The sequence below is a fragment of the Musca domestica genome, unplaced genomic scaffold, assembly GCF_030504385.1.
Source record: "Musca domestica strain aabys unplaced genomic scaffold, Musca_domestica.polishedcontigs.V.1.1 50, whole genome shotgun sequence".
NCBI classification, from domain to species: domain Eukaryota; kingdom Metazoa; phylum Arthropoda; class Insecta; order Diptera; family Muscidae; genus Musca; species Musca domestica.
This window is the reverse complement of record NW_026712347.1, coordinates 3,022,208-3,048,343: the sequence shown is the minus strand read 5'-3', so window position 1 is coordinate 3,048,343 and position 26,136 is coordinate 3,022,208. Positions and strand designations below refer to the sequence as shown.

The 26,136-nt window shown below is 36.7% G+C and overlaps 3 protein-coding genes across 7 annotated transcripts; 1 reads left to right on the top strand and 2 right to left on the bottom strand.

Annotated features, from left to right (window-relative positions):
• Positions 1 to 8,180: 8,180 nt before the first annotated feature.
• Positions 8,181 to 22,987, bottom strand: LOC105262527 (protein pangolin, isoforms A/H/I/S). 5 transcript variants are annotated; one of them, XM_059128420.1, is made up of 3 exons: positions 22,790 to 22,987; positions 11,944 to 13,564; positions 8,181 to 8,663 (listed from the first exon to the last, which is right to left on the bottom strand). In XM_059128420.1, exons 1-2 carry the CDS (start codon positions 22,860 to 22,862, stop codon positions 12,522 to 12,524), a joined length of 1,116 nt encoding a protein of 371 aa, XP_058984403.1. In that variant the 5' UTR covers positions 22,863 to 22,987; the 3' UTR covers positions 8,181 to 8,663; positions 11,944 to 12,521. The 5 variants fall into 5 exon arrangements, 4 of the variants coding, with proteins under 4 accessions (XP_058984403.1, XP_058984404.1, XP_019895361.2 ...); XM_059128421.1 differs by lacking the exon at positions 22,790 to 22,987 and adding an exon at positions 22,215 to 22,783; XR_009343655.1 differs by lacking the exon at positions 11,944 to 13,564 and having other exon boundaries at positions 22,790 to 22,965.
• A 103-nt stretch (positions 22,988 to 23,090) lies between these two features.
• LOC101897885 (uncharacterized) lies at positions 23,091 to 23,730 on the top strand. Its single transcript, XM_005192112.4, has 2 exons — positions 23,091 to 23,310; positions 23,422 to 23,730. The coding sequence occupies exons 1-2, from the start codon at positions 23,179 to 23,181 to the stop codon at positions 23,632 to 23,634; spliced, it is 345 nt and encodes a 114-aa protein (XP_005192169.1). The 5' UTR covers positions 23,091 to 23,178; the 3' UTR covers positions 23,635 to 23,730.
• On the bottom strand, positions 23,694 to 24,810 carry LOC101897715 (trafficking protein particle complex subunit 5). The gene is made up of 4 exons (XM_005192111.4): positions 24,499 to 24,810; positions 24,290 to 24,367; positions 23,920 to 24,229; positions 23,694 to 23,857 (listed from the first exon to the last, which is right to left on the bottom strand). Exons 1-4 carry the CDS (start codon positions 24,591 to 24,593, stop codon positions 23,759 to 23,761), a joined length of 582 nt encoding a protein of 193 aa, XP_005192168.1. The 5' UTR covers positions 24,594 to 24,810; the 3' UTR covers positions 23,694 to 23,758.
• Between the last annotated feature and the right edge of the window lie 1,326 nt (positions 24,811 to 26,136).

The following is a 26,136-nucleotide window of genomic DNA, read 5'->3' as shown; positions in this document are numbered from 1 at the left end:
GGTGATTTGGGCTGATATTGACCATTTAGTGCACATTTAACCCGAAATCGGATGAAGATATATATGGGAGCTATATCCAAATCAGAACCGATTTCGATAAAATTTAAAACAGCTATTCCTGTGCTCCTTCTAATACCTGGTACCAAATATCACGGTTGTGGAGTGAATATTACGAATGTATGGGACTAAAACACTAAATCGGATGAAACTTATATATGGTTGCTATATCTATATCTGAACCGATTTTCACTAAATTTGATATACTTGCTTCTAGGCTGAATTTGGTCCGATGTACTAAAATTCAGTCCATTTGGACTTATATCGGCCATTTGGTGCACATTTAACCCGAAATCGGATGAAGATATATATGGGAGCTATATCCAAATCTGAACCGATTTCGATAAAATTACAAACAGCTATTTCTGGGCTGTATCTTATATCTGGTATCAAATATCATTCTTGTGGAGTGCACATTATGAATGTGAGAGGCTTAAACACCAAATCGGATGAAAGATATATATGGGAGCTATAGCTATATCTGAACCGATTTTCTCCAAATTTGATATACTTGCTTCTATGCCGAACTCGGTTGGGTGTGCCAAAATTCAGGTAATTTAGACTGATAGTGGACATTTGGTGCACATTTAACCCGAAATCGGATGAAGATATATATGGTATCTATATCTAAATTTGATCCGATTCTCACCAATTTCAATAGGGTTCGTCCTTGGGCCAAAAAAATATTGTTTGGAAAATTTCATCTCAATCGGATAATAAATGCGACCTGCATTTTGTTCACAAGAATACATGGACAGACGGACAGACGGACAGACGGACAGACGGACGGACGGACAGACGGACTGACATGCATAAATCGACTCAGAAAGTGATTCTATGAAGGTTCTCAAAAGTAACTATGGGTCTATCTCGTTTCCTTCTCCATGTTACAAACAAATGCACAAAGATATAATACCCTTACCACTATGTGGTGTAGGGTATAAACACCCCCACAACATACACACACAAACATATCTTCGTGTTAATATTAATCTGCCAAAATACAAAAAAAACAAGTAAGGAAAGCTCAAAAGTCGGGCGGGGCCGACTATATGATACCCTACACCACTATGCATATTTAGTAGAGCTCTCGTAAAAAGGTTTATACAGGCCATTTCAGAGCTCTATGAGATATTTGGTACAAAATCAAAATCTATCTAATTCTATCGTGCATTTTACGAACTATAGCTATCTCTGAACCGGGTTTCTCCAAATTTTACGTATTAGCTTCTAGACTGGTGATTTGGGCTGATATTGACCATTTAGTGCACATTTAACCCGAAATCGGATGAAGATATATATGAGAGCTATATCCAAATCTGAACCGATTTCGATAAAATTTAAAACAGCTATTCCTGTGCTCCATCTAATACCTGGTACCAAATATCACGGTTGTGGAGTGAATATTACGAATGTATGGGACTAAAACTCTAAATCGGATGAAACATATATATGGTTGCTATATCTGAACCGATTTTCACTAAATTTGATATACTTGCTTCTAGGCTGAATTTGGTCCGATGAACTAAAATTCAGTTCATTTGGACTTATATCGGCCATTTGGTGCACAATTAACCCGAAATCGGATGAAGATATATATGGGAGCTATATCCAAATCTGAACCGATTTCGATAAAATTACAAACAGCTGTTTCTGGGTTGTATCTTATATCTGGTACCAAATATCATTCTTGTGGAGTGCATATTACGAATGTGAGAGGCTTAAACACCAAATCGGATGAAAGATATATATGGGAGCTATAGCTGTTTCTGAACCGATTTTCTCCAAATTTGTTGTATTTGCTTTAAGGCTAATCTCGGTCACATGTGCCAAAATTCGGGCCATTTGGGCTGATATTGGTCATTTGGTGGTCAATTAACCCGAAATCGGATGAAGATATATATGGGAGCTATATCCAAATCTGAACCGATTTCGATAAAATTTAAAACAGCTATTTCTGTGCTCCATCTAATACCTGGTACCAAATATCACGGTTGTGGAGTGCATATTACGAATGTGAGAGGCTTAAACACCAAATCGGATGAAAGATATATATGGGAGCTATAGCTATATCTGAACCGATTTTCTCCAAATTTGATATACTTGCTTCTAGGCCGTACTCGGTTGGGTGTGCCAAAATTCAGGTAATTTGGACTGATAGTGGATATTTGGTGTACATTTAACCCGAAATCGGATGAAGATATATATGGGAGCCATATCTAAATTTGATCCGATTCTCACCAATTTCAATAGGGTTCGTCCTTGGGCCAAAATATTGTTTGGAAAATTTCATCTCAATCGGATAATAAATGCGACCTGCATTTTGTTCACAAGAATACATGGACAGACGGACGGACGGACGGACGGACGGACGGACAGACGGACTGACATGCATAAATCGACTCAGAAAGTGATTCTATGAAGGTTCTCAAAAGTAACTATGGGTCTATCTCGTTTCCTTCTCCATGTTACAAACAAATGCACAAAGACATAATACCCTTACCACTATGTGGTGTAGGGTATAAAAATTGTAATACTTAAATCAACGTGAACTATGATATATAAACAATTTATTTCATAGTAAAATAGCGTAATGCGTAATTTATCCCACCTTAAGGGTAAAATTTCAATTTTTATACCTTCAGCCATGTGGCTAGTTATACCCTCAGTCATATGGCTAGAGATTGATACGGCCAAAACGTGCCTAATTAGAAAACAGTTTTAGACCATAGGTCTCTTTGGACCAAATCCGTTTCATGATATTTGGAGTCGATCTAGCGACGTACGTCCGTCCGTCTGTCTGGCTGGTGCACACGATAACTCTCGAAGGGAGTATCCGATTAGGTTCAAACTTGGTACATCGTAACATAATTGTCAAACTTAGATCGAGGTAGCTCCCCCACAAATGCTCGAAATTTCCAAAAATATATTTGTTGCACAGACAGAGAAATTATAATCCGATTTTGCTCCAACTTTGCAAATTCTAACATTTGTATCTGTACTAGGTCAGGTGCAAAACTGAGCAATATCGGACCATTCCATCAAATACACCCCCCACAAAGAATCAAAATTTTGAATAATCATAACTCTTATAAAAAGTGACTTGGTACATCTCGATTTTTTAAAGCATAACGCTCAAAGAAAACGAAATAAGCATCCAACTTTCTTTCTCTTTCAAATTTCATACGTACAAATATTTTTCCTAACACAAGGTTTTTGTAAAGATGATTTATATCAGCGAGCGCCTTCTGGTACGTCACCCACAAAGGGTCATAATTTTCAATAATTTTATCTGCCATAACTTGCGAAACAAGTCAGCGATTCTATAAAACTTGCTACATCTAAATGTTTCTCTAGACCAGAAACCTGAGGTTAATATGGAATTTATGATTTCGCATAAAATTTGATATAAATGCCTATAAATGAAAATGGAATACTTCGGTCGACTATATCTAATACTTCTCGCACATTTTAACACTTTCTACAAATTATCAAATATCTCATATAAAGTGCAGGAAGTAGACCCCGCACGTCGCAATATTTATATTATATTTATTTAGGTCCGATACGAAATGAACAATATTGGCCCATTCCTTTGGAACCTGCTCCATAGAGGGTCAACACTTTAAAGAATCATAGCTAAAGTCAAAATATATTTCAATAATCAAACTTTGACTGAGGGTATACATTGCCGTACAACAGTTATCGAAACTCATACACCACCATTAATTTAATTGCGCTTATGTTTTTCAATAGCTTTTCTTGAATATTTTTTTCACTCATTTCCAATCCAGCCCGAAACTACACGGTATCACAAACTAAATACCATTATCACTTAAATCCATGTGGAAAAAAATAGTAAGCTATACTTTTCCACATGAATTTAAGTGATAATGGTATTTAGTTTGTGTGCGTGTGGTTTCGGCAGCAAATAAAATAAAAAAAACTAACAGAGGCATTAAGTTATGCAGTATTTCCAAAATGCCGCCGAAATAAATAAACGGAAACCCGAATTTACACCAATTTTACGTGTTAGGTTTTTAGTTTATTCTTTCAACCTTAAAACAATGCTATACCCTTGGTCCACTTATAGATTTTGAATGGGTGATAAAAGATGCTGTCAAGCAATTCTAAATGCAACTGGGTTAAAGGTGGCGTATACGTTTGTATAATTGTTTCAAGTAACGTATACGCACCATGATGCAACAGGGTTTTACATCTAACTATTATTTTGCTTTTCATAACCTTTTAAATATTTGTTAACCTATCCCAGATGTTCGAACAAAACTCCTGCATTGAATATGGATGAATCTTAATCCTAAAGGAATTCAATACCTTGCCATTTTCTTGCTCACTTTGTTCGCTGTAGAAGATAATAGTCAATATTTTCCTCTGGCACTCAGAAGTTTGTAAGAAAAGGTTAAAAGGGAAACATAAAACAGAAATGGTTTTTGTTAAAAGACAACATAAACAATACGTAATAAGTATTGGTAGAAAGAAAGTTTTGTTTATCTGTGTGAGGCATTGAAAAGCAACACAAACTTGTGCAGTTTTCATAAATTACAACATTTTTGAGCGCAAGCTTTTAGCTTTTGGTTTACGATAATGTTTTGCATCGCGAGAAAGATGCACTTTCTGCATAGTTTAATAGTTTCGATTTATTTTGGGCATTGTGGCGTATACGTTATGGAAACAATCATATGCAATATGGAAAGGCTTGTATTTATATGAGGAACATTAATGTTATCAAATAATTTCTTAGTCATTTTAAATATTTAAAAATAAATAGGTGTCACGTATACACGACAACACAAACTTAAAACGTAAAATCAACCAACCATTTTTTAATATTTTAATAAAATGTAAATTCCCAAAACATTTTCATAGATTATTCTGAAATCTGTGTAATAATTATGCCTTAAATTTGAATTCAACGAAGCACCCTCAGTCTCAATTTTGCGGATCAATTCAAATTTTATATTCATAAATCCATTGTTTATACACAAATCAGTTTTCTATGCAATAAAATTTGACAAGGTATATTTCAGAAAATGCAGAGATGGGAATGTTTATTTGAGATGATCTTCATAACTTTATCATGATTGAACCCAAGGCTTTAAAATTTAAACTGTTTGTGTGGGTGTCACCAGAAGGGGTCATTTTAACTTTCATTAGTACACTTCATCTTATTTCGGTAGAATGGAAAAAAATTTACCATTTTTCGAGGAAGTACCAGAAAAAGTGGGCATTCAATTTTCCCCATTGTTAGAAGTATTTGTATGCTCGTAGTTAGGAAAAAATGGGAGATTAATTTTAAGTGGTACGGCTACTAAACTTTTTGATGCTTTGTGTACCCAAAGGAATGGACTAACATTTTATTTTTTCAGATTTGATACAAATATGGCAATATGCAAAGTTTGGACTACGATTTGGACTCCATTCGCTTTAAATGTTATTTATGTTTTTTTTTTTCTAAAGTTTTATCAGGAAGGTATTGGAAAAGGAGACCAATATTGACAATATTCTCAGAAAATCTAATATTGGCACAAAAGGTCAAAAAATTGTAACTGATTTCACATTTAATAAAAGCTATTCAAATTCAAAATTTTAAAATTTTTTTTGTGGGGGAGGTACAATACATTTGAGTTTTTTATACCTTCAGCGGGGTACAGCCAAAACATGCCTCATCGAAATAACGGTTTTAGACCTTAGGTCTCATTTGACCAAATATGTTTCAGGAGTTGATCTACGAGTGTCCGCCCGTCTGTCTTGCTAGCTGGCGCGCACCTTAATTCTCGAAGGGAGGGAGTATCCGATTTGGTCCAAAATTGGTACATCGTAATATAATTGTCAAAGTTAGATCGAGTTCAGAGGTGGGCAAAATCGGTCCACTCCTTCTGGTAACTCCTACACAATAGGACAAAATTGTCAAAGAAAATAATTTACCTCATAGAAAGTGAAAGGTTTATTCGATCGGCCAACTCCATATTGCACCTCCCCCACAAAGGGCCAAAATTACAAATAAGTATACCTCTTAAAAAATGTGAAATAAGAGTCCGATTGTCTTAAAATTTCACACAAACAAATTTTTGGTGACAAAAGATCTGGTTTGAAGATGGGATATATGGGTATACTCCTTTAGGTACTTCCCCCACAACGGGTCAACATTTTGAATAACTATGAAGCTCGTAAAACGCGAAATGTGCATCCGATTCTTTCCAAATTTCACACATCCCGATACTTCTACTTACGGAAGATCTGGTGTGAAGATTGGACATATCGGACAACTCTTTCTGGTACCTCCCCCACTAAGAGTCCGATTTTCTTCCAATTTCGCACATTTTAATATCTCCATTAACACAACCACTCTTTCTAGTGCCTTCCCTATAAAGATTCGAAATTTGGAATAACCATTAACCACATAAAACGCGAAATGAGCATTCGATTACATTCAAACTCGGCACATCCCAATACTTCTATCTACACAAGATGAGTTGTGAAAATGGATAATATTGACTACTCCTTCTGGTACCTCCCCAAAAATGGGTCAAAAATTTTAATAATTATACTCTCATAAAACGCGAACTTTTCGAAATATTATTGAATATGTCATATAAAGTGAAGCAAGGAATGGGTCTAAAATTCAAATCTGATGCATTTTAATATTTTTATCGGACTTATGTCAGTTATGAAATGGAAAATATTGGCCCACACCTTCGGAACCTCTCCTATGAATCATAACGCAAGTCAAAATGTACAGGGTAAGTTGAAAACAAAATGAGGTTTCTCGCTACATTTCCAGCGCACAATGGCCACCAAAATCTCCGAATACCAATCCGTTGGACTTTTGTGTCTTGAGTATTTTGGAAAGCAAGGTTGGAACTAAAAAATACCAAATTGTCGATCACCTCAAGCAAGTGCTTCGCCGGGAATGGGCCAAAATAACGTAGAGCAACATTCGGCCAACGTGTGACGGTTTCATTGGCCGTTTGAAGGCCATAATTCGTGCCAAAGGTGTCTAATTTGAACAAATCTAAACTTATTCTAATATTTCCGACATTTTTTGCTTTCACTCAATAAAATTTAAAAAAGAAGTGTATAAAATTGTGGCGTTTGATTTTGTTGTAGTTTTTTATCTCACCCTGTATATCGTGCTTGGTGTATAACATACATGAAATCGGCCGAAATATGTATAAATACCCAAACCTCAACCGATTTCAATAAAATTTGGCAATTTTCTTTGGTACTAGATTTCTCTCTGTCCGAATTTCATTGGAATCGGACATACATATCGCGTTGGGTGTATGAAATATATAAAATCGACCGAAAATATATATGGGAGCTATATCCAAATCTGAACCGATTTCAATATAATTTGACAAACTTATTTTTGTATCAAATTTAGTCACTCATGCCGAATTTCATTGGAATCCGAAATACTTATCATGTTTGGTGCATCAAATATGTGAAATCGGACGAAAATACATATGGAAGCTATACCCAAATCTGAACCGATTTTAATATAATTTGGCAAATTCATTTTTGTTTCAAATTCCGTTACGCATTCCAAATTTGGAGACTTTATCTGTAATCGATCAATAGATATGTGCATATAAAATCTAAAAATGATCAACATTAGTAAGCTATTCGAGGGTTTCAGTCCCAATTCTCAATTCATTGGAATTTTTTTCCAAGACCATTTAGAGATCTTAACCAAATTCTAATTGATAGGTCAAGGTTTTGGAATAACCTCCTTCTAAGAGTCCACCTAATCTAAGAGTTTTTTGTCCATAGAATGAATAGAATTTTCTTTTCAGGAGGTTTAGTTTCGTTAGGTTTAGGAGTTTTAGTCCTTATATCATCATGCTGTGTTTTTTTGGTTTCTAGTCAGAATATCTTGATAAAAATTGCTCCACAAGAAGCTAAGTCAAAGGCCAACAGAAAAATTCCTATTCACAAATATAGCAAATACCCTAAAACCCATTTAAATAAGCGGTAGTGTATAATGCACATTAGTACTTGGGAATCTCATTTGCATAATTTGAACATCCCACATTTCTTTTTAATAGTATCTTACCTTGTTGTCCCAATATAAAAATAATAATTGTATGAGTACGACTTACTTATTCGAATCAAATTGTTAGTTTTATTTATTTTTGTTTTCTTTTTTCAATTATTTTTATAATTCTTAATTAAGCACAGCCAATTTATTTCATATTAATCTATATATGTTTTTTTTTTTTTGCACACCACAATTCGATTCGAATGCAATGATTTCGTTGATGTTACTTCTTTTTTTTGGTGAAATTGTATTTGTTCTTGTATTTAACATTTATCTTTTATTTATTTATTTATTATAATCTATTTGTTTTTTGTTTGTTTTGTATTGTTTTACTTATTTTTTGTTTTTGTTTTCGTTTGTTTTGTTTTGTGTGTCTTCTTGTTTCTTACTTCTTTGTTTTTTTGGCATTTCAATAACATGTACATATGGCTTATCGACTAGTTTGTATTGTATATAATGTTTTATGTAGAACAAAGATCGTTCATTAAATGATTCCTTACACACACATCACTGGGTGTCCGCACATGGACTCAAATCTGGTCACCTGGAATTGAGAACGGGGGTAAAAAAACAAGAACGAAAGAAAAAGTGTTATTTTAAAAATGATAATATGCAGGTGTTATGATTTTATGTATTTAATAAAAACAGTATTTGTGTAAAAATAAAGTAACAGAGGAACAGATTCGAAAGACAAAATTTAAACCGAAAGACAATTTCAAATCGTTGGTCATAAACAAAAAATAATCCAAATAGATGTCAGGATACCGACCGACAGTAGCTATACTATGGTGGACTTTTTCTACTCTATCCTTTCTCTCTCTCTGTCTTACTCTGAATTCATATAATAAAATTTGGAGAATCTCCATTTTTACAAACCAGATTATTATTTTGATTCAGTTAAATTCCACCAGGTCGATGCCATAGAATCATTTTTGCACCCATTGCTATTGGTCTCCAAATGCTAATAATGACCAAAGGTTAGTTTAGCTTCCTTTTAAAGTTTTGAACAGTTCTTTCTTCCCGAAGTTTAAACTGCGCTGCTCTGCATGCTTTAAACTAAAAGCCTTCTAAAAATTTTGATGACAGGCACACAAGCAAGCATGATGTCACGAATTTTACCAAGTCCTTGCCCGCAGTTCGAGAAGCCATCTCTGAGACAGACTTTTAAGCTACTATCTCTGTCAAAAATCAGCAGAGTGGGAACCAGCAGAAGACCATCAAAGATTAACTCTGGCATACTTAGATCTCAAATCTGAGACCAAAGTAACAAAATGAAAAGAAACATCTACCAAATCTAGCAGTCTGTTCAGGTTCTAGCTCTGAGTTAACAAAGTCAATTACTACGATAGGCTGCAGCTATAGGACTTTCCTCTCTAGATCATGTAGATCCATTTTGACGCTTCCATGGGATAACTTTTACGTTGACGCCCAATCAGAAACTGTAACGAAATTATGCTACCTAACACATTGTCAGGGGTTCCTTGTGGGGTCGTTAGTGGTCCTAATTATCGAATGCCATCTCTGAGAAGAGTTCCCACTCTTTGGACCTGCCTGATAAGACGTAGAATTCTATATATGTACATGTCAAACACACTCTGAGATCTACAAGGCTTGGACTTTTTATATCGGAGTTCCACTAGCGACTGTCGGTGTCTAAAGGTGTCTTTGAATGTGGCGTGATTTACAAAATCAAATGCCCTTGATACGCCAAGTGTTAGACCATCTTTTTATGGCACGACCTTTATTGATTGAGTCCTCCTATGGCGTGTAGTTGACATGACTCTAGAGTTTTAGCTACTGAAGACAAAATGATATCGGCCGGAACAGTGTCAGAGAGAGGTGGAGGATTTTAGTAAGGTACTCCGCCTGGTTCATTCATCTACTTAAACATTACCATTTGAAGACATATGGTACGACTTACTGACGATTTAAAGAACCATCGAACCATCTTCGGATTTCTAGTTATATGTCCTATCAACATTTCTTCAGGAGTCGATATGATTTCACCGCTACCACAATTTCATTCAATGTTATAACTGTACATCGACTAATTCGCTGACCTCGAATGTCAGTTCTCTGATTTTAAGATCAGTTGGGTTGGACTGCATTCGATAGTTCCGTTCTTCGATTAAGACGTTTAGCTCTCTTGGGTTATTCGACCAGTATTTCTTTTTCGAATGCCTTCGGCTTTGATAATGTCTAAAATAAACCATCTTAAGGCGGATGTTCAACTGGTGCAAAATGTAGTTGAGACGAATTGTTTTCCCCAACGCCTCAACCGCAACGAGTAGCAAGGCCCCAAGATTGGAAGGATAGACGACTTAAACACTGCAACCCTAATGATCTGACGTAGGCTGCGTTTACCGATATAAGGTGGAATCTGAAGTATGGAAGGGAGTTCAAAAGAATGAGTTCTTATGAATTCAAACGATCGGTCCTAATTGACCAGACGTTTGCGGTCAATACAACTACAAGCTGATGCGGTTCAAAACCGCTGGAAAGGGAAATTGGAACAATAACAAACACCTAAATCATCTCTGAAATGGCTTTGACTACAAAAACCATCGGTCTTGAAGGCAAACCCAAAATCACGGCAGGGAAAGACTGCGTCTGTGGGTTTATCCATAATTACAGGAAGCAAAAATCTACAAGGCCACTGTTTTACTTTATGTCTCGTTCGATGGTTTTTGGGGCGAAGGGTAATACGGTGGGCTTAGTTGAATCCCTTTGAGAATGAAATCAATGTTTAAATCTCAATCCCCTGTGGAAAGGGGAGTAAATTGGAGGGGAAACCATAGCAAGGGGCCACTTAGTGGTCCTTCAACCGCCAAGCAGGCAGGGAGCCCATAGAAATCTAAAGGTGGTTTGCACCAGACCACAGACGCACATAGAAATGCATTCTGAAACAATTTCAGGGGTGCTCACCTACAAAAAAATTCCATGTAAAATATGCAAAAATGCGGAAAGATAGCCGGTGGTGGCCCAACCCTGCCTACGTCCCTGCACCGGACGGCGTGAATAGGATTCGGTCTTCAAAGGGCAACCAGCCAATTGCAAAAAGCTGGCAGGCCCAAAAAGGTTTGTACGGCTAGTAAGTCTAGAAGAAGGCCACAAAATGACTTTAGTACTAGCGTCGGTCTAGATACTACATGAGAAACTCAAACCACCATGTCGTATGATGTGGAGTTGAGAGGAGTCTTGCTAGCAATTGCGGTATCCTATTGGGCTACTAATGTGGCTGTAGCGACATAAATGAGTGAATTGATCACAATGTATTAGGAAACTCAGCTGATGTGAGCCAAAAAATCTAAACATTGAATTATCCGTGAAGTCATTTATATTAAACTACGCTTATTGAAGAATATTACTCCGGAAAAGTCCCACATACTGCCAAAACAATTATAATTCGGTTCGTTTATGGTTTAAAATATTGGACAAAGGTATGAAAAGTTCTAAAAGAAATTAAACCATTTCAGGAGCGTCTTTGTAATAAATATTCGTTATCCACACACCCTTGTTTCCTAGCCTTGAAACCTTAACCAATTACAATAATTACAACGGACCACAAAACCAAAAAGTGTTTTTAAAATATATCCAATATAGTTCGTTATTAGAAAATGTATTAATTAAAACACGTATATTAATGCGTAAATATTAAACAAATAAAAAAATAATAATAAATGTTAAAAATGTTGTTGTGTGTAGAACCATTGTGTTTATTTCGAATATAGTATAATGAGTGTTCATATAACATGATTAATCCGAACATAAGAATCCAACAACAAAAAATGTAAAACATCATTATAGAATTGTATATCCTTTACCTGGTTAAACACAAGTGAATCCTGAATATCCCATTTTATTGTGATGCAAGTGGATCCTTTTGTAGAATTATATGTGTATAATGCATGTTTTCTTGTTGTTGTTGTATAAAATCAGAAGCACTTGTTGTAGAACATAACATAACAGCATAAGAACGTTGTTGTTGTTGTTTTTGCTTTAATATTGCCAATATTGCTGAACCATCAATCAATTGATATACGAGTACTAGAACATCTAGGGGGGAAATCACTTGGACTGGATACACTATGATTTCAAATTCGATTGTATGCTGACGCTGACGACGACGAGGACGATGATGATGATGATGATTTCTTGTGGTTGCCAATAGTCTTGTCGTCTCCTCCATCGCCATCGCCATCCACATCTCACTCCTCTTTCTTTGTATCATCCACACCCACATCATCGCCATCACCACCTGTTTCTTCTTCATCTTCTTCCCATTCGTCTCTTCTGCCGCCATGTTTACAATATTGTACTTCATTTGTGCCAATGACAGCCGTATGGCATAACTGCTCCCGTTCCAACTTACGTGAAGTCTGTGGTACGCTATGCTCGAACACTACTTTTTCATTTCGCCATAGACTGACGACGACGATTCAGACTCAATAGATTTCGTTGTACTGGCGGCATTCTTGGCCGTTCGCTCTCGCTTTCGTTTGTTGTTCTTGAGGACATAGCCCGGATACATTTCCATGTGCAATTGACGCTCCCTCCGTGACTTCTCGTAGTAGACACTCTGTTCTTCGCGGGAAAGTTCGTGCCAGCGTCGACCCAAAATTTGATTAATTGCTGCCGACTCCTTTAGCGTGCACTCGGCCACTACCTTGGCACGCATCTCCTTCATGTACAACATGAAGGCGTTCAGCGGTTTCTTGATATGCGGTTTCTTCTCGTCGTTTCCTCGTTGACTATTTTTTGATGCCGGCTTGTTGTAGGGATTTTTCGAATACCGGTGATTGACTGTTGGCGCTTTGGTCTCCTGATCGTACTCCTCTTTCAGGCTGGGCGCCAACGGCAGATGATGGGGGCCAATCATGTTGGAAGGTGCTCGGTGGTGTACTGAATTCAAAATATTGGGTATGGAAAAACTAGATGGTGGTGAATATACAGAGGGCGGGTGCCACGAGCCGATTTGAGACAAGTCCGGTGGTCCCAACATGGGATGAGGATACTGGGTGGGGTGAAGGGAGTACATAGCTTGTTTCGTCAAGCCCATGGCTTTCGAATCCAATTGATAAGGCGGTATGCCACAGTGCGCGGGAGGGGGAAGACTATCGTATAAGGTAATTCGATTTGCTATTGTGGCCGGCAAGCCGCCGATTGTCGCATTCGGATATGAATATGGTGCCACCAAATAGCCCATATTGAACACCGACGGATCGTGGTCCATGCGATTCGGACCACACGGTGTTGAGATCTCTACACTTTTTTCCTCACTTTCGGTTAAGTCAATTAAACTGGACTTCTCTTCGAAGAGATTCTCCGATGATATGTTTTCATCTTCACGGCCACCTTCATCTTTGAAAATTTTCACCTCATCGGTACTGCCTAAATCATCGCTGGGCGAACTTGTGCGACGCATATTGGCCATGATGTGATTAACTTTTGGTTGTTGTTGTTGATTTTATGTGGAGTATATAAAATTTGATTTTCATATGATATTTTATTGTAATTTATAACATTAACATTGAGTATATAATGAACATTTAAACTAATATACATACACATAAATACACCATAAATAACATTGTTTATGTACGGGAAGTTACACTGCTCTGTAGAGTATTATTGAAAGAGGGGGGAAATTTTAAAAATAATTTCACATTTATTTTTACATAGCCAATCTTGGAAGGGGAAAGGAAACAATCATGCCAAACATTTGTTATAACAAAAAAATGAAATAAATTTATTATTTTTATTTGGGGAGATTATTTAGTAATATTTATTTAATACAGTTCAAATCGAATAAATTTTGTATGGGAAGTTGCGAGCAACTCCATTTCGATTTCAAAGAATCTCAAAATATAATAGAGTCATAGTTATAACTGTCAAAAATGTGCTCTAGAATATAATATCCATATGACATCTTCGATCCCAATATAAGTCTAGTGCCTCTTGAACTTTAAGATTTAATTATTGATGCCACCAGTACACCCGAATCAATTTTAGAGTATCAATAAATGCCTAGAAAAATGGTAGATTAACTGAATATCGAGGGGACTTTCAACATTCATAAAGGATATACTCGATAGCGGCATCAACCTATCACGTATATATTCGGGAGTTAGTCTGTATCTTCGGATTATAGACGAAATACCCAGCCATGCATGCTGACAAAATAGTTCTGGTGAATAATAAAATAATATTTAATATCTTAAACAGGGACAGTATCTTTTAAAAGGTCTGATCGAATTTATACTCGTGCGGATGGCCGTTGTAAATGACAAATTATGTCTCGATGCAGTTTTCAAAACTACAGGGTGAGATGAAAAAACTGCAACCAAATTTCTAAGCCACTCATCCGACAGCTATTAAAATTATTCCATTGACAGCTCATTATATTGTTTACAAGCGTACAAAAGCATTTTGGTGAGAATTTTAATCGCGATGGAATTCCAGCGTGATAGTGTGATATCTTTATATTTGGCTGGAAAACAACAAGTGGCTATCGTTAGAGCACTCCAGCATCTAAATGTGAATAAATCTCTTGTGTCTCGTACCATCGCTTGTTACCGTGTCCCGACGTCAAGGAAGTGGACGGAAGAAAACAGAAACATCAGCAGAAATGATTCGAAAAGTAAAGAAGACACTTAATCGAAACCCGCGTCGCAAATGGCTCGTGAGCTGAACACATCGCAATACGAAATATTGTTGCACGAAAAATGAGCTTACCCCGAGCCATTGAAATTCCAAAAACTGCAAGAACTTATACCGCAACGGAAAGAAAATAGACTCAAAAGAGTTAGAGTTGCTTCGTTTGGCCGAAAGTGGTGAACTGCCGAATTTGGTTTTCTCCGATGGGCCGTCATAATAGAAGATGGTCGCTCTCCGCTCGTATTAATTGACAGTGGCATCAGAATAAATGCCGAATATTATCGCGAAAATATTCTAGAGGGTGTATTAAAGACTTGGATATGCAAACATTTTGGCCGCAGACCTTGAACATTCCAACAGGACTCAGCACCATCGCACTCAGCACGCGCCACCCAAGAATGGTTACAAAATGAGGTTCCTCTATTCATTTCCAGCGCACAATGACCACCAAAATCTCCGTTTGAAGGCCATACTTCTTGCCAAAGGTGACCAATTCGAATTAATCTAAACTTATTCTAAAATTTGATGCTATTTCCGACATTTTTTGCTTTCATTCAATAAAATTTAAAATTTTTTATCTCACCTTGTATTTTAAGACTCATTTTTTTTCTTTAACTCAGGCTATCAATACTAAGGTCCACTCTCAATATGATTTGACTATTTTATTTGTTTCCAGAATTTTGGGTGTTATTCAATGTAATATTCCTAATTTTTGTCGATTGATTTCTTAATTTTGAATTGTAATACTGCCACAATTCCCTGGTGAAGTTAACCTATGTAATTAAAACTTACCTCACACATAAATAAAAACAAACAAGTTTTCTTTTATGATTAAATATTCATAATTATGTGTGTATATTAAATTCGTTGTAATCTAAGGATTAAAAATAAATTCTACAAGGCCATACATAAATAGTCATGTATGGCCATACTTCGTTAGGCTAGGCCTATAATTCTAAGAGTAAAAGTGTAAAAAGAGTAAAAGTGTTGTATTGATTACACACCCAATACCATTTAAAATAATGGGTTCGATTTAAATATAAATTAAAGTGTAACATGATCAGAGAACTGAGAGAAAGATCATTAGAAATCGAAAATATATATGTTCTACAACTAAGAAATTTTGTTTTTATAACCATAGGTTAAGATTGAATAAAAGTGAAGTAATGCATTACAACTTGGTTGTAATGCCTTGATTTTGGATTTAAAATGTTTTCTTTCTTTTTAAACTCACAGTTTTCTAATCGAGATAAATACTTTTTGTTTTGCCGAGATCATTTATAAGTTAAGATTAGTGGAAGAATAAAGAGGTTACAGCGGGTTCTAAAACGTCTAGATATAAGCAAGACGACGATTCCTACCTAATAAGTATATATTTTTGTTATTTTAAAATGTGTGTATATAAAATATATAATTTATATATCGTTGCATTGAAGACTGAATGTTTTTCGTTTTTGTTATCCTAATCTATTGTTTCTATTATTGAAAATGTATTTGATTAGTCCAATCACTGCCGATATGTTGGATATTTCACTCAAAATTGCTTGGTTGTGTTTTTATTTATTTGGCACTTAAACAGACACAGATCCAGTCAAGGTCCAGCCAAAAACGGAACCCTGTGCAACAATATCGCCGTTATCGTCGTGTAAAAACCCATCGGTTATTATTTTCGGAAATACATCAGCTGCCATTACTATGTGCACCTCATCGGAGACATAGAAGTCGGGATCGGCTAGCACCAAGCCATCAAATGGTGATGATATCTTTAAATCCCGGGGATATGGACGCAACGGCAATACATCCGTCATCAGGGCCTGGACATCGAGTATCCAATTGACATTTTGCACAGTACCCAATTGTATGGCGCACATACTCTTCTCATCGTCGACTTTTGTTGTCGCTAGTTTACACTGCTTTACAATGGTTTCCGATATTGTCGTATATGGCTGTGATGGATTTATGAGGGCTCGCACTATACGCCTTATGCCGTTGTAAATCAATGCCAAACGCACTGTTGGTATTATAACTTGCCTGCGAAATATGTTGGCCGTTGCCGGAGTTAAGAGGGTTGCCTTTGGCTTTTCAATGGGTTTCTCAAGGGGCGTTTTAATTTCACCCATATGATGCAATGAGCTATGATGACGTTTGTGACACTTAATACATGTCTTCACCGAATTACACAACGCAATGGTATGCGATACAGCCAAACAATTGACACAATATTGTAGCTTTCGCACAAACTCCAAACGTTCGTGGGTGCTCAGCTCTCGGTACTTATCACATGTGGCCAAACGGTGATCTTTCTTGCATATCATACATGGCCATCGGCGCATTTGTTTCTTTGAAACACCAGTCAAATTTCTATCACGGCTCCTACGTTCGTATAGCTCGGGTGAACTGCTGCGATCCCGTTGTTGGGAGTCACGATCGTTACTTCTGCGCGATGACCTTGCCGGCGAGTAGTGTATCAAGGCACTGTGCCGATTCGAAACTGGAAATGCAAGTTAATGGGTGTACGAAAATACTTAATTGGTGTGTTAATAGGGTAAAAAGTTTAATTTGTTTTTTGTCCACATTTCGGGACCAAGAGGGTGGTGGTAGCATTTTTCAATGTTTATATATAATTTCTATTTACTTATTTATTTTAAGAGATATAAGAATAAAATCTAAGTAGTTATGGTAAAGGTTTCATTTTTGTTTACAAATTACAGGGTTTATCAAATTAAAGAGTACTTTAGTCAAAATCATCTAATTTGTTATGTAATTTCCCATTTGTTTGGAATAGTTTGGTATCGTATTTTCTCAAAATCATTGAATCACCTGGACTGGGTAATTTTTCCGAATATGTGTAGTATTCCCTTCAGCTTCCTAGAAAGTATATCTGGATGCAGTCTACGCCACATATTAAGCTTAAAATTCAAATTTTGTTTCATAAGAAAATGATTATTTGTGCTTCATGTGGATTACAATTTGACCACTTATGCCTCAAAACAAAGGAAAAAGCAGAGAGCTGTTAAATTCGGGAGGAAACAAAGGATTATATAAAGGGTGAGATGAAAAACTGCAACCAACTTCAGACTGCTGTCATTTCTAAGCCACTCGTCCGACAGCTGTTAAAATTATTCCGGTGACTGCTCATTATATTCTTTACAAGCGTACAAAAGCATTCGTGATGGAATTCAAGCGTGATAGTGTGATTTCTTTATATTTGACAGGAAAACCACAAATGGCTATCGTTAGAGCACTCTAGCATTTAAATGTGAATAAACCTTTTGTGTCTCGTTTTATCGCTCGTTACCGTGATGCTGGTGGTGTAGGCGGACGTAAAGGAAGTGGACGGAAGAAAACAGCAACAGTGGACGGAAGAAAATGGCCACCAAAATCTCCGGATACCAATCCGTTGGACTATTGTGTCTGGAGTATTTTGGAAAGCAAGGTTGGCACTAAAAAATACCAAAAATCTCAAATACCAAATCTGAAGTTAGGAATTTGCCGGGAATGGGCCAAAATACCACAGAGCAATATTCGGGTAGCGTGTGACGGTTTCATTAGCCGTTTGAAGGCCTTAACTCGCGCCAAAGGTGACCAATTCGAACAAATCTAAACTTATTCTAAAATGAGATGCTATTTCAGACAATTTTGTTTTCATTCAATAAAATTTAAAAAAAAAATTTAAAAACTATGGCGTTTTTGTTACAGTTTTGTCATCTCACCCTGTAAACGATCAGGGTATTTTTTTAATTATATCTTTAATGGAAGGTCCTATATATTTCAACGATATTTTGATGATTTAATTGAATATTCCACATTTAATATTTTCATAAAGGGTTTTCAATAGAGTTGTCTGCATTTTATGCCCACGGATTCAGAGGGGTAACAAACATTGTAGTATAGCATCGATATAGTAGTTAGGTGGATTCATTGCTTCAAGGAACATGAGAACATTTTCATTTATTTCTCAATATGTAGGTTAAGACGAACCCAACGGCACCTATTAAAAGTTGTAACTACTGAGCATCCATTAACCCGGATATTAAGACGTCAATCGAGAACCCATTAAGGTTTTAAATCTCCTTGATCATATGGCATAGTATTGACTAGGTCAAATAACGCCTGTCTTGTCTTAAAAATAAGGTATAGTATTAAATCTGGAGAACCAAGCCACATATTTTTAAATACTACGGATCGAATGTCCTGTACTTGCTGTCAAAGGAAATACGGTTCGAACTGATTTACACGAGATCACCGACTTCATGTAGAAACTACTCCAAAAAAAAAAAATATTTTTGGATTGGCGTACTGCAATACAGAAATTTTCAAATGTTGCGACAACAACGCAGTGTCTTTGCTGGTCGGGTCCTAGAAATGCATGAAAATGATCCGGTTATCGAAAAATAATCTTCGCTAGGAGAGCAAGTAAAATTTGAACATCTGGGTCTCGGAAAACACAAGAGTTATTGTTGAGAAGCCTCTACATCCTCGAGAGATTACTGATGATTTTTAATGGTCGGAGTTAGATGATATTGATCTGGACAACGATTAACAGTAACTTGCCACACAAGCAACGAATTGTTTGCTCTTGTACGGGAAAAGTTTCCGGACTGCATTATCTCTTGAAGAGTTCATCACAATTGGACACCTTGTGAAATAAAAGATCTAAACCAGCACATGAGAATAACGAGGACTTTGGTTATGCAATATTTCATGAAATAGATGGGGAGCTCGTGGTGAAAATTTTTTTACATTATTTTCCACTATTAACCGCATTTCTTCCTCTGTTTATAAAATTAACAACCGATCATAAATCATTTGGAATTTTTCTAAAAATAATACCAAAAGCGCTGCAAAAATATTTCGTTCGCGGAAAAGCGGTATGATCATATTGGAAATGGGACGTTGGGGAGCATGCCAAATAGTCCTATTGCTACCTACTCCTGCAGCAAGGGTGTATGCTGCGGCGTTCTTGCCCAACATGGCCTACGGATGTCTGTCTTGGTAACTTGCGCTTGAAAGCAAAACACTGCTGACCAAACTAACTGCTGTGCAAAGGGACCTGTAGAACCGAAGCTCTTAGAAATTCTCCCCCAATATATCCTGGGTCTCTGTATCTTTATGCTTAGGCCTGTCTCAATACGACTTGGACGAAGGTCTCAGTTGAAAACCAGTTGAAAGGTACCTTAAGGAATCTTACCAGGTAGGCTTAAAGATGCTGGGGAGATAGTGGGGAATTATTAGACTAGACAAACAATTATATTGATTGGCAGATGATATATTGAGCTCAGTAAGTTTTTGGAGGTATTGGCAGCCTCGACCGGTATTGACACTGTACTGTTCAGGAGCATTGATCTCCTCTGGCTTTTGAGAAGAAAGCGCATTGCAATATTGAATTAAACATTAAATGCCTTCGAAGAAACATAAAAATTGCATTTTGGGTCATATGGGGTCTATAAAAAAATGGCCCTATGGTGAATATTTTTTATCAGAAGTAAATCTAGCAGCTGATTTTGTTGGAAATTGTGAGCGAAGCAGAAGAATAGGAAAAACAAGACGTAAAGCCATATCGGTTCTATAGCAAAAAGTGGACCTGCATTGAATTTTTTTGCCACTAGTTGAACTGTCTTATGAAAGCCCGATCATATGAAAATTACCGAAAATCAGATGGTATCATTATATGGGGTCTAAATCAAAAAGTAGATCTACATTGAATGTTTTTTTGCGAGGGGGAAATCCTTTCACTGAGAACCCGAAATGTCAAATTACAATTGATGTGATTAGGGTCATAACCTTTAAAATACCGAAAATTGGGTTAAGAAATATCGAAATTGGGTTAAATTGGGGCTATGCATAGCCATTGACTGATTTCAATACCAAGCATCCTAGAGAGCGAGTTCCCTCGTGAAAATACTTTTTCGAATTTAAAATGAAAAGTAATAATTTCGTAGGTCGCTCGGGCATAAGTCTGCCACCCCGTGTACTTCCATATACAAAACATTAATTTATGGGCAGAAGCATAATTTAACCATACAGTTATGGTAAGGTCTGACTTCGATGGAGATTTTAGAATTTGGATTGCTTTTGAGAAATGTCCCTGAACAAAATGTTATGCAATAGAATGTAAAAACTACTTAAGGCTTAACCGGTCCAAGCCGAAATCCGAATTAACTAAGACTTCAAGGGTATCTATACCAGAGCAGACCTACTTCACGTCGACATTTCTCGTATTTTCTGTAAATTTTTAGAACATAAACGGGCAAAATAACAATAATCCAAGTTAAGTTTTATGCTGATCATGAAGACAAATTTGACATATTTCAAATGGATGAAAAGACAGTCAATATGGTGGTCGAGTCTTAAAGTAGGCAGCTCAGCAATAATTAACATAATATCTATGGTCTATTCGAAAAACTATTCATCAAATCATAGATATAGTCTGAGTATTCAATATGTATGTAGTAAACATGTGTATCGCATCTATAAAATCTGTTTAATGCACATCTATTCCATTTTTTTAATGTGTTGTATTCTCTATTTGCCGGTATCTTCCACTTGGGTTTGTGTTACCAACATTGCTAGCCTTTACTTATCACTTATTAAAGTTTTTAATTAAATTCATTAGAAAAAAATTAAAATCTGAATAAAGAGGAGATGCTTAGAAACGGCTTGAAGAGTGATAGAAGAAAAGATGAGAAAAAAAAAACGACTCTAATATACCAAATATTTACGATAAGCACTAGGCAAACAATTGTAGGCGCGGTGGATGGATTATTTTAAATATGTATATCATGGGGTGCATTCCGAGAGAAAAGATGCTCGATGATGATGGTTACTTTCAACAGTAGAATGAATGTTTTGGTAAACTAACACTAGCACATGTCGCAATTTATTCCCGTAGTTTAATGCATTGGGTGGGTGGGTTGTTGATGGGTGGCTGGCTGGCTGACTGACTGGCAGTGGTTTATTGGGTGGGTGGGTTGACTGGTTGGTTGGTTGGTTGATTGGTGGATTGGTAAATGGGTGGCAAGCAATGTGGCGTGGTGGTGGTGGCGGCACTGTGAGATAAGGGTGACCGACCAACATTGTTTTCCTTTTTTAATTAACGACGAGGGAACACGGCGCATTTGTTTCAGGGCTGATTGATAATTTATATATGCAGAGTTTTTCCCGCTGTAAATGACCTCCAGTAGGGTGGGTGGGCGCCAGGACATGTAATGTGGGTATGCAATGTTTACAATTCCTTTAAAGAGTTGTTGAAAACACTTGTTTTCGCACGAATGAACACAGTTTTGTTTCACAAATTTGCTTTCTTACTTTTGCAGATTAAATTAATTTTGGTTTTGGCACACTATTTATTCAATCACTAGATTTGGTTTTGTTTAATTTTAGGTTATAAATGTATGGCCACAGGACCATATTATTTTTCTTTATTTTTCACACATACCTTCCTCCCATTGGCTCATATTCTCTTTTTGCTTCTTGGCCTGGGCTTGTTTCAATATTCACAACCGACAACCGCACATTAATTGCACTTAACTCCGTACATAATTTATCAAAAGTCCATCAATTTCGAAATTATTGTATTTTTTGGTTAGTCGCATTTAATCAACTAAAAAATATCCTGTATCTGGGGAACGCCAGCTAGGAAACAATAGAGCACTTTCCTTACACCCCCACCCAGAAAAGCGCACATCCAATGCAACTCAACACTATGCATGTGTACATCATCGCTCGCAGAGGCGCAAGTAAGTACAAGTACAGACGTTGATAAAAAGTCATCGCACACAGGAATAAAGGCGCGCAGGCAGACGACGACGACGGGTGTACGTACGAAACGAATGGTGGATAGGCAGAGCTAGCTAGGCAAGCAAGCAATCAGGCAGGCAGGCAGGAACGAGATACGGGAACTTTTTGATATAATACAGAGAGGAGAACTGAACATGCATGCAACTTTTTCTTGGGATATATTGTATTTCTTTTTGGACTTGGAGGGGTAAACTTTGGGCTCAACGCGCTTACCTCTGGAATAACTCATTGGCTTCACCGAAATTTGTTTATTTTCCGCAGAATAATTGATTGTTATTAAATCCATTAACGAGTCCTTTTTTATTCCATAATTACTTCGAACTTCGATTGTTTTCAACTAGGGATATAGAAGTCGACTTTCGACTGACTGACTAGCTACAACGAATAGCATGAGAGAAGGAGAATCAAAGAAAACAAATTGTCATGCACCGTAAATGGTTGACGTATCAAGGCAGGTGGCAAGACTGAAGGCATATGAACAGTTTTATCGACACTTTTCCGTCTGTTTTGACAATTGGATTTGACATTTCGCATCATTTGCAGCAGAAGCACGACTATTTGGCCAAGCAGCAGTGCAGTAGGTTTAATCGATTTTCACAAAAATGGGTGATATGTCCAAAGCTGAAAAAGATTTCTTGCTCAGGAAACATGAGCAGACAATGAAATTGCGTGCTGAATACCTTAAGAATTCAACAAATCCCTTCCGTCATGCCACAGGTGAAGGCGGCACCATCGTAAGTTGACGACTTGTTATGTCATATGTTTATGTTATAAAAAGAATCGAGCCGAGGGAAGCTCTTGGGGAAGATTTGGATAATGTTGTTGTATTTTCCCTATTTTTTCAGTTTGATGCCGGTTTGGCCCGCTACCAAGCCATGAGGGTCAGCAATTTTGAACATTTCAAGCCCACTGGTCATGCATTCCGTGTTGGAATGGGTGTTGTGGTACTGCCAATCATTCTGTACGCTTGGGCCATGAAGAAAGAGCGCGACGGAAGAGAGCAACAATATCGCAATGGAGAAGTAGCCTACAAGGATCGTCTATTCAAATTCATTTAAGAAGCTAATTTTTTGTTGATATTGAAGTGTGAAGCCATCCGAGTAAATAAACAAAAAACTAAGTGCATTAGTGTAATTATGTATTTCTAAAGGAAATTTTAAGAATGTGTTTGCTTTTAACAATTTATTTTTCCTCTAATTGCTTGTCACGGGCTATAACAAAATCCTCGAATTTGATCATATAGGTGGTACCCTTATGCCAATGGGCTGTCACTTTACAAGGCTAAAATAAATATAAACAAAATTTAAAATAAATTATATTAAGTTTTATGGTTTTTTTCTTACAAAGCCGCAATGTGTTAAAACTGCTTCCACTATTCCAGCTGTGAAATTTGCACAATTCAGTGTCCCCTTATCCTTTGGCACACTAATATATGTGTTTACCAAGGGTTGTTTTTCAATAATATAATAGGTCCTCTCATCGTCATTGGCATGTTCCAATTTTTCCGCTTCTTTGCCAAACAGATTCTTCCACACCGTTGTCTTGACAAACAAAAGCATTTGTGTCAGCTTGGTTTCACGTTTCGAACTGCGTTCCCTCATAAAATAGAGATCAATGACTCGGGTGCCGACATCTTGGCCCATTTCATGGAGGCTATACAATTATTTAAACCCATTATGGACCAATAGTTTTGGAAACGTAAATGTTGCTTACCGATTTTGTAGTTCCGGCACAGTATACACTTTACTTTGGCAATATTGGACAATTTCACTGAACAACAAAGCCACAATACTTTCCAATTAGAACACAGAAGCAAGAAAATAAATGTAAAAAGAAAAAAATATTTGTATTTTTTTTTTTATTTTCTTGACGGGAATTCTTAATGGATAAACAAATTGATGGTGGTCACTTATTCTGATTACCTTTGAGAGACTTCCGATTTTCCTTTGGATAGCGGTCTATCGAGAATATTTGTCCTCCTCATTGAGGACATTTTCAATGCCTCTAACTTCTCCATACCGAATACCAATTAGATTTGCCTGATGGAATTGAAGGAGTTCTGTTGTTCAAGGCGTTCAAGTTCAATAATGGAGGTAACTATTCCGGAATGTCTACGACTCAGAAATACACAACAAATGACACCCTTTGTTGTGCGAATCAAAGAAGAGGCATAATCGACGAATATTCAATTTGTTACGAATGAAGGAAATGACAACAACGCATAACAGCTGATTAGGTGGTATGGCAATCGGTCGAATTTGTTAATCAATCTGAATATATTTGTAGTTAGAGGAAAAAACATGGACAAAAGTGATTTTTAATATGTATTTGGCCGCTTATGAAAACCCCACGTAGAAATACGCTTTGCCATCAAATCGAGCCTTTCAACAAGAGTCAAAATTTATCAACTTAAACGTACCAGGTAATTAAATTATTGCATTAGTTTTTATTGGGAAATGTGCCCCGTAATATGTATGTTTGAAAATGTGTAAAATTTGTCAGATAGAAAAATGAATTAACAGGAGATAGGTTCGAAAAGTCACATTTACTTTTTCTTTTTGGGCCGTTTTTACACATTTTTGGTTTAAGGCCATATTGTTCTTTGCTGTGCTATACAAAAAACGTAGACGGTGAATCTTTTAGGGCCTTCTGACATTACAATCCATGCAGGTTATACCTTGTCTTTAATATACAATGGATCCTTTTATGGAACAAACGGAAAGGCAGCTTGACATCAAAGGAATTAAGAACAAGTGAAAAAGCAGCGAAGTTTGGCTGAACATTTAATACCCTCCACCATTTGGAAGGCATTTAACAAATTTTAAAAGATTCCGAAAAAATCACTAAAATGAAAACTTCCATATAATTATAACCTCTACCATACTATGGAGGGTATATTCATTTTGTCATTCCGTTTGTAACTCATCGAAATAATGATCTTAGACCCAACAAAGTATATATATTCTTGATCAGCGTAAAATTCTAAGTCGATTTATCGAGTCCGTCTGTCTGTTTGTCTGTCTTTCTGTCTGTTGTAATCACGCTAACTTTCGAACGAATTGAGATAGAAGGATAAAATTTTGCACACATGTTTATTTTTCCAGTAGGCAGTTTAAGTTCGTAAATGGGCCATGTAGGTCCACGTTTTTATATAGCCCCCATATAACGGTACCTCCCGATATTCGGTATTTGGATGATTTTAGCGACATTATTCACCGGAATTGATTCAAATTAGGTATTTGAAGTTCGAAATGGATACTACAGCCTATGACGGAAAATTGTCTGTGCAGGTCTACGTCTTTGTGTAGCCCCCATATAACGGTACGTCCCAATATTCGGTATTTTGATGATTTTAGCGTCATTATTCTCCGGAATTGTTTCAAATTTGATATTAGAAGTTCCAAAAGGATAGTACAGCCTAAGATAGAAAAATTACTGTCCAGGTCCACGTCTTCGTATAGCCCCCATATAACGTTACCTTCCGATGTTCGGTATTTTGATGATTTTAGCGATATTATTCACCGGAATTATTTCAAATTTGGTATTTGAAGTTCGTAATG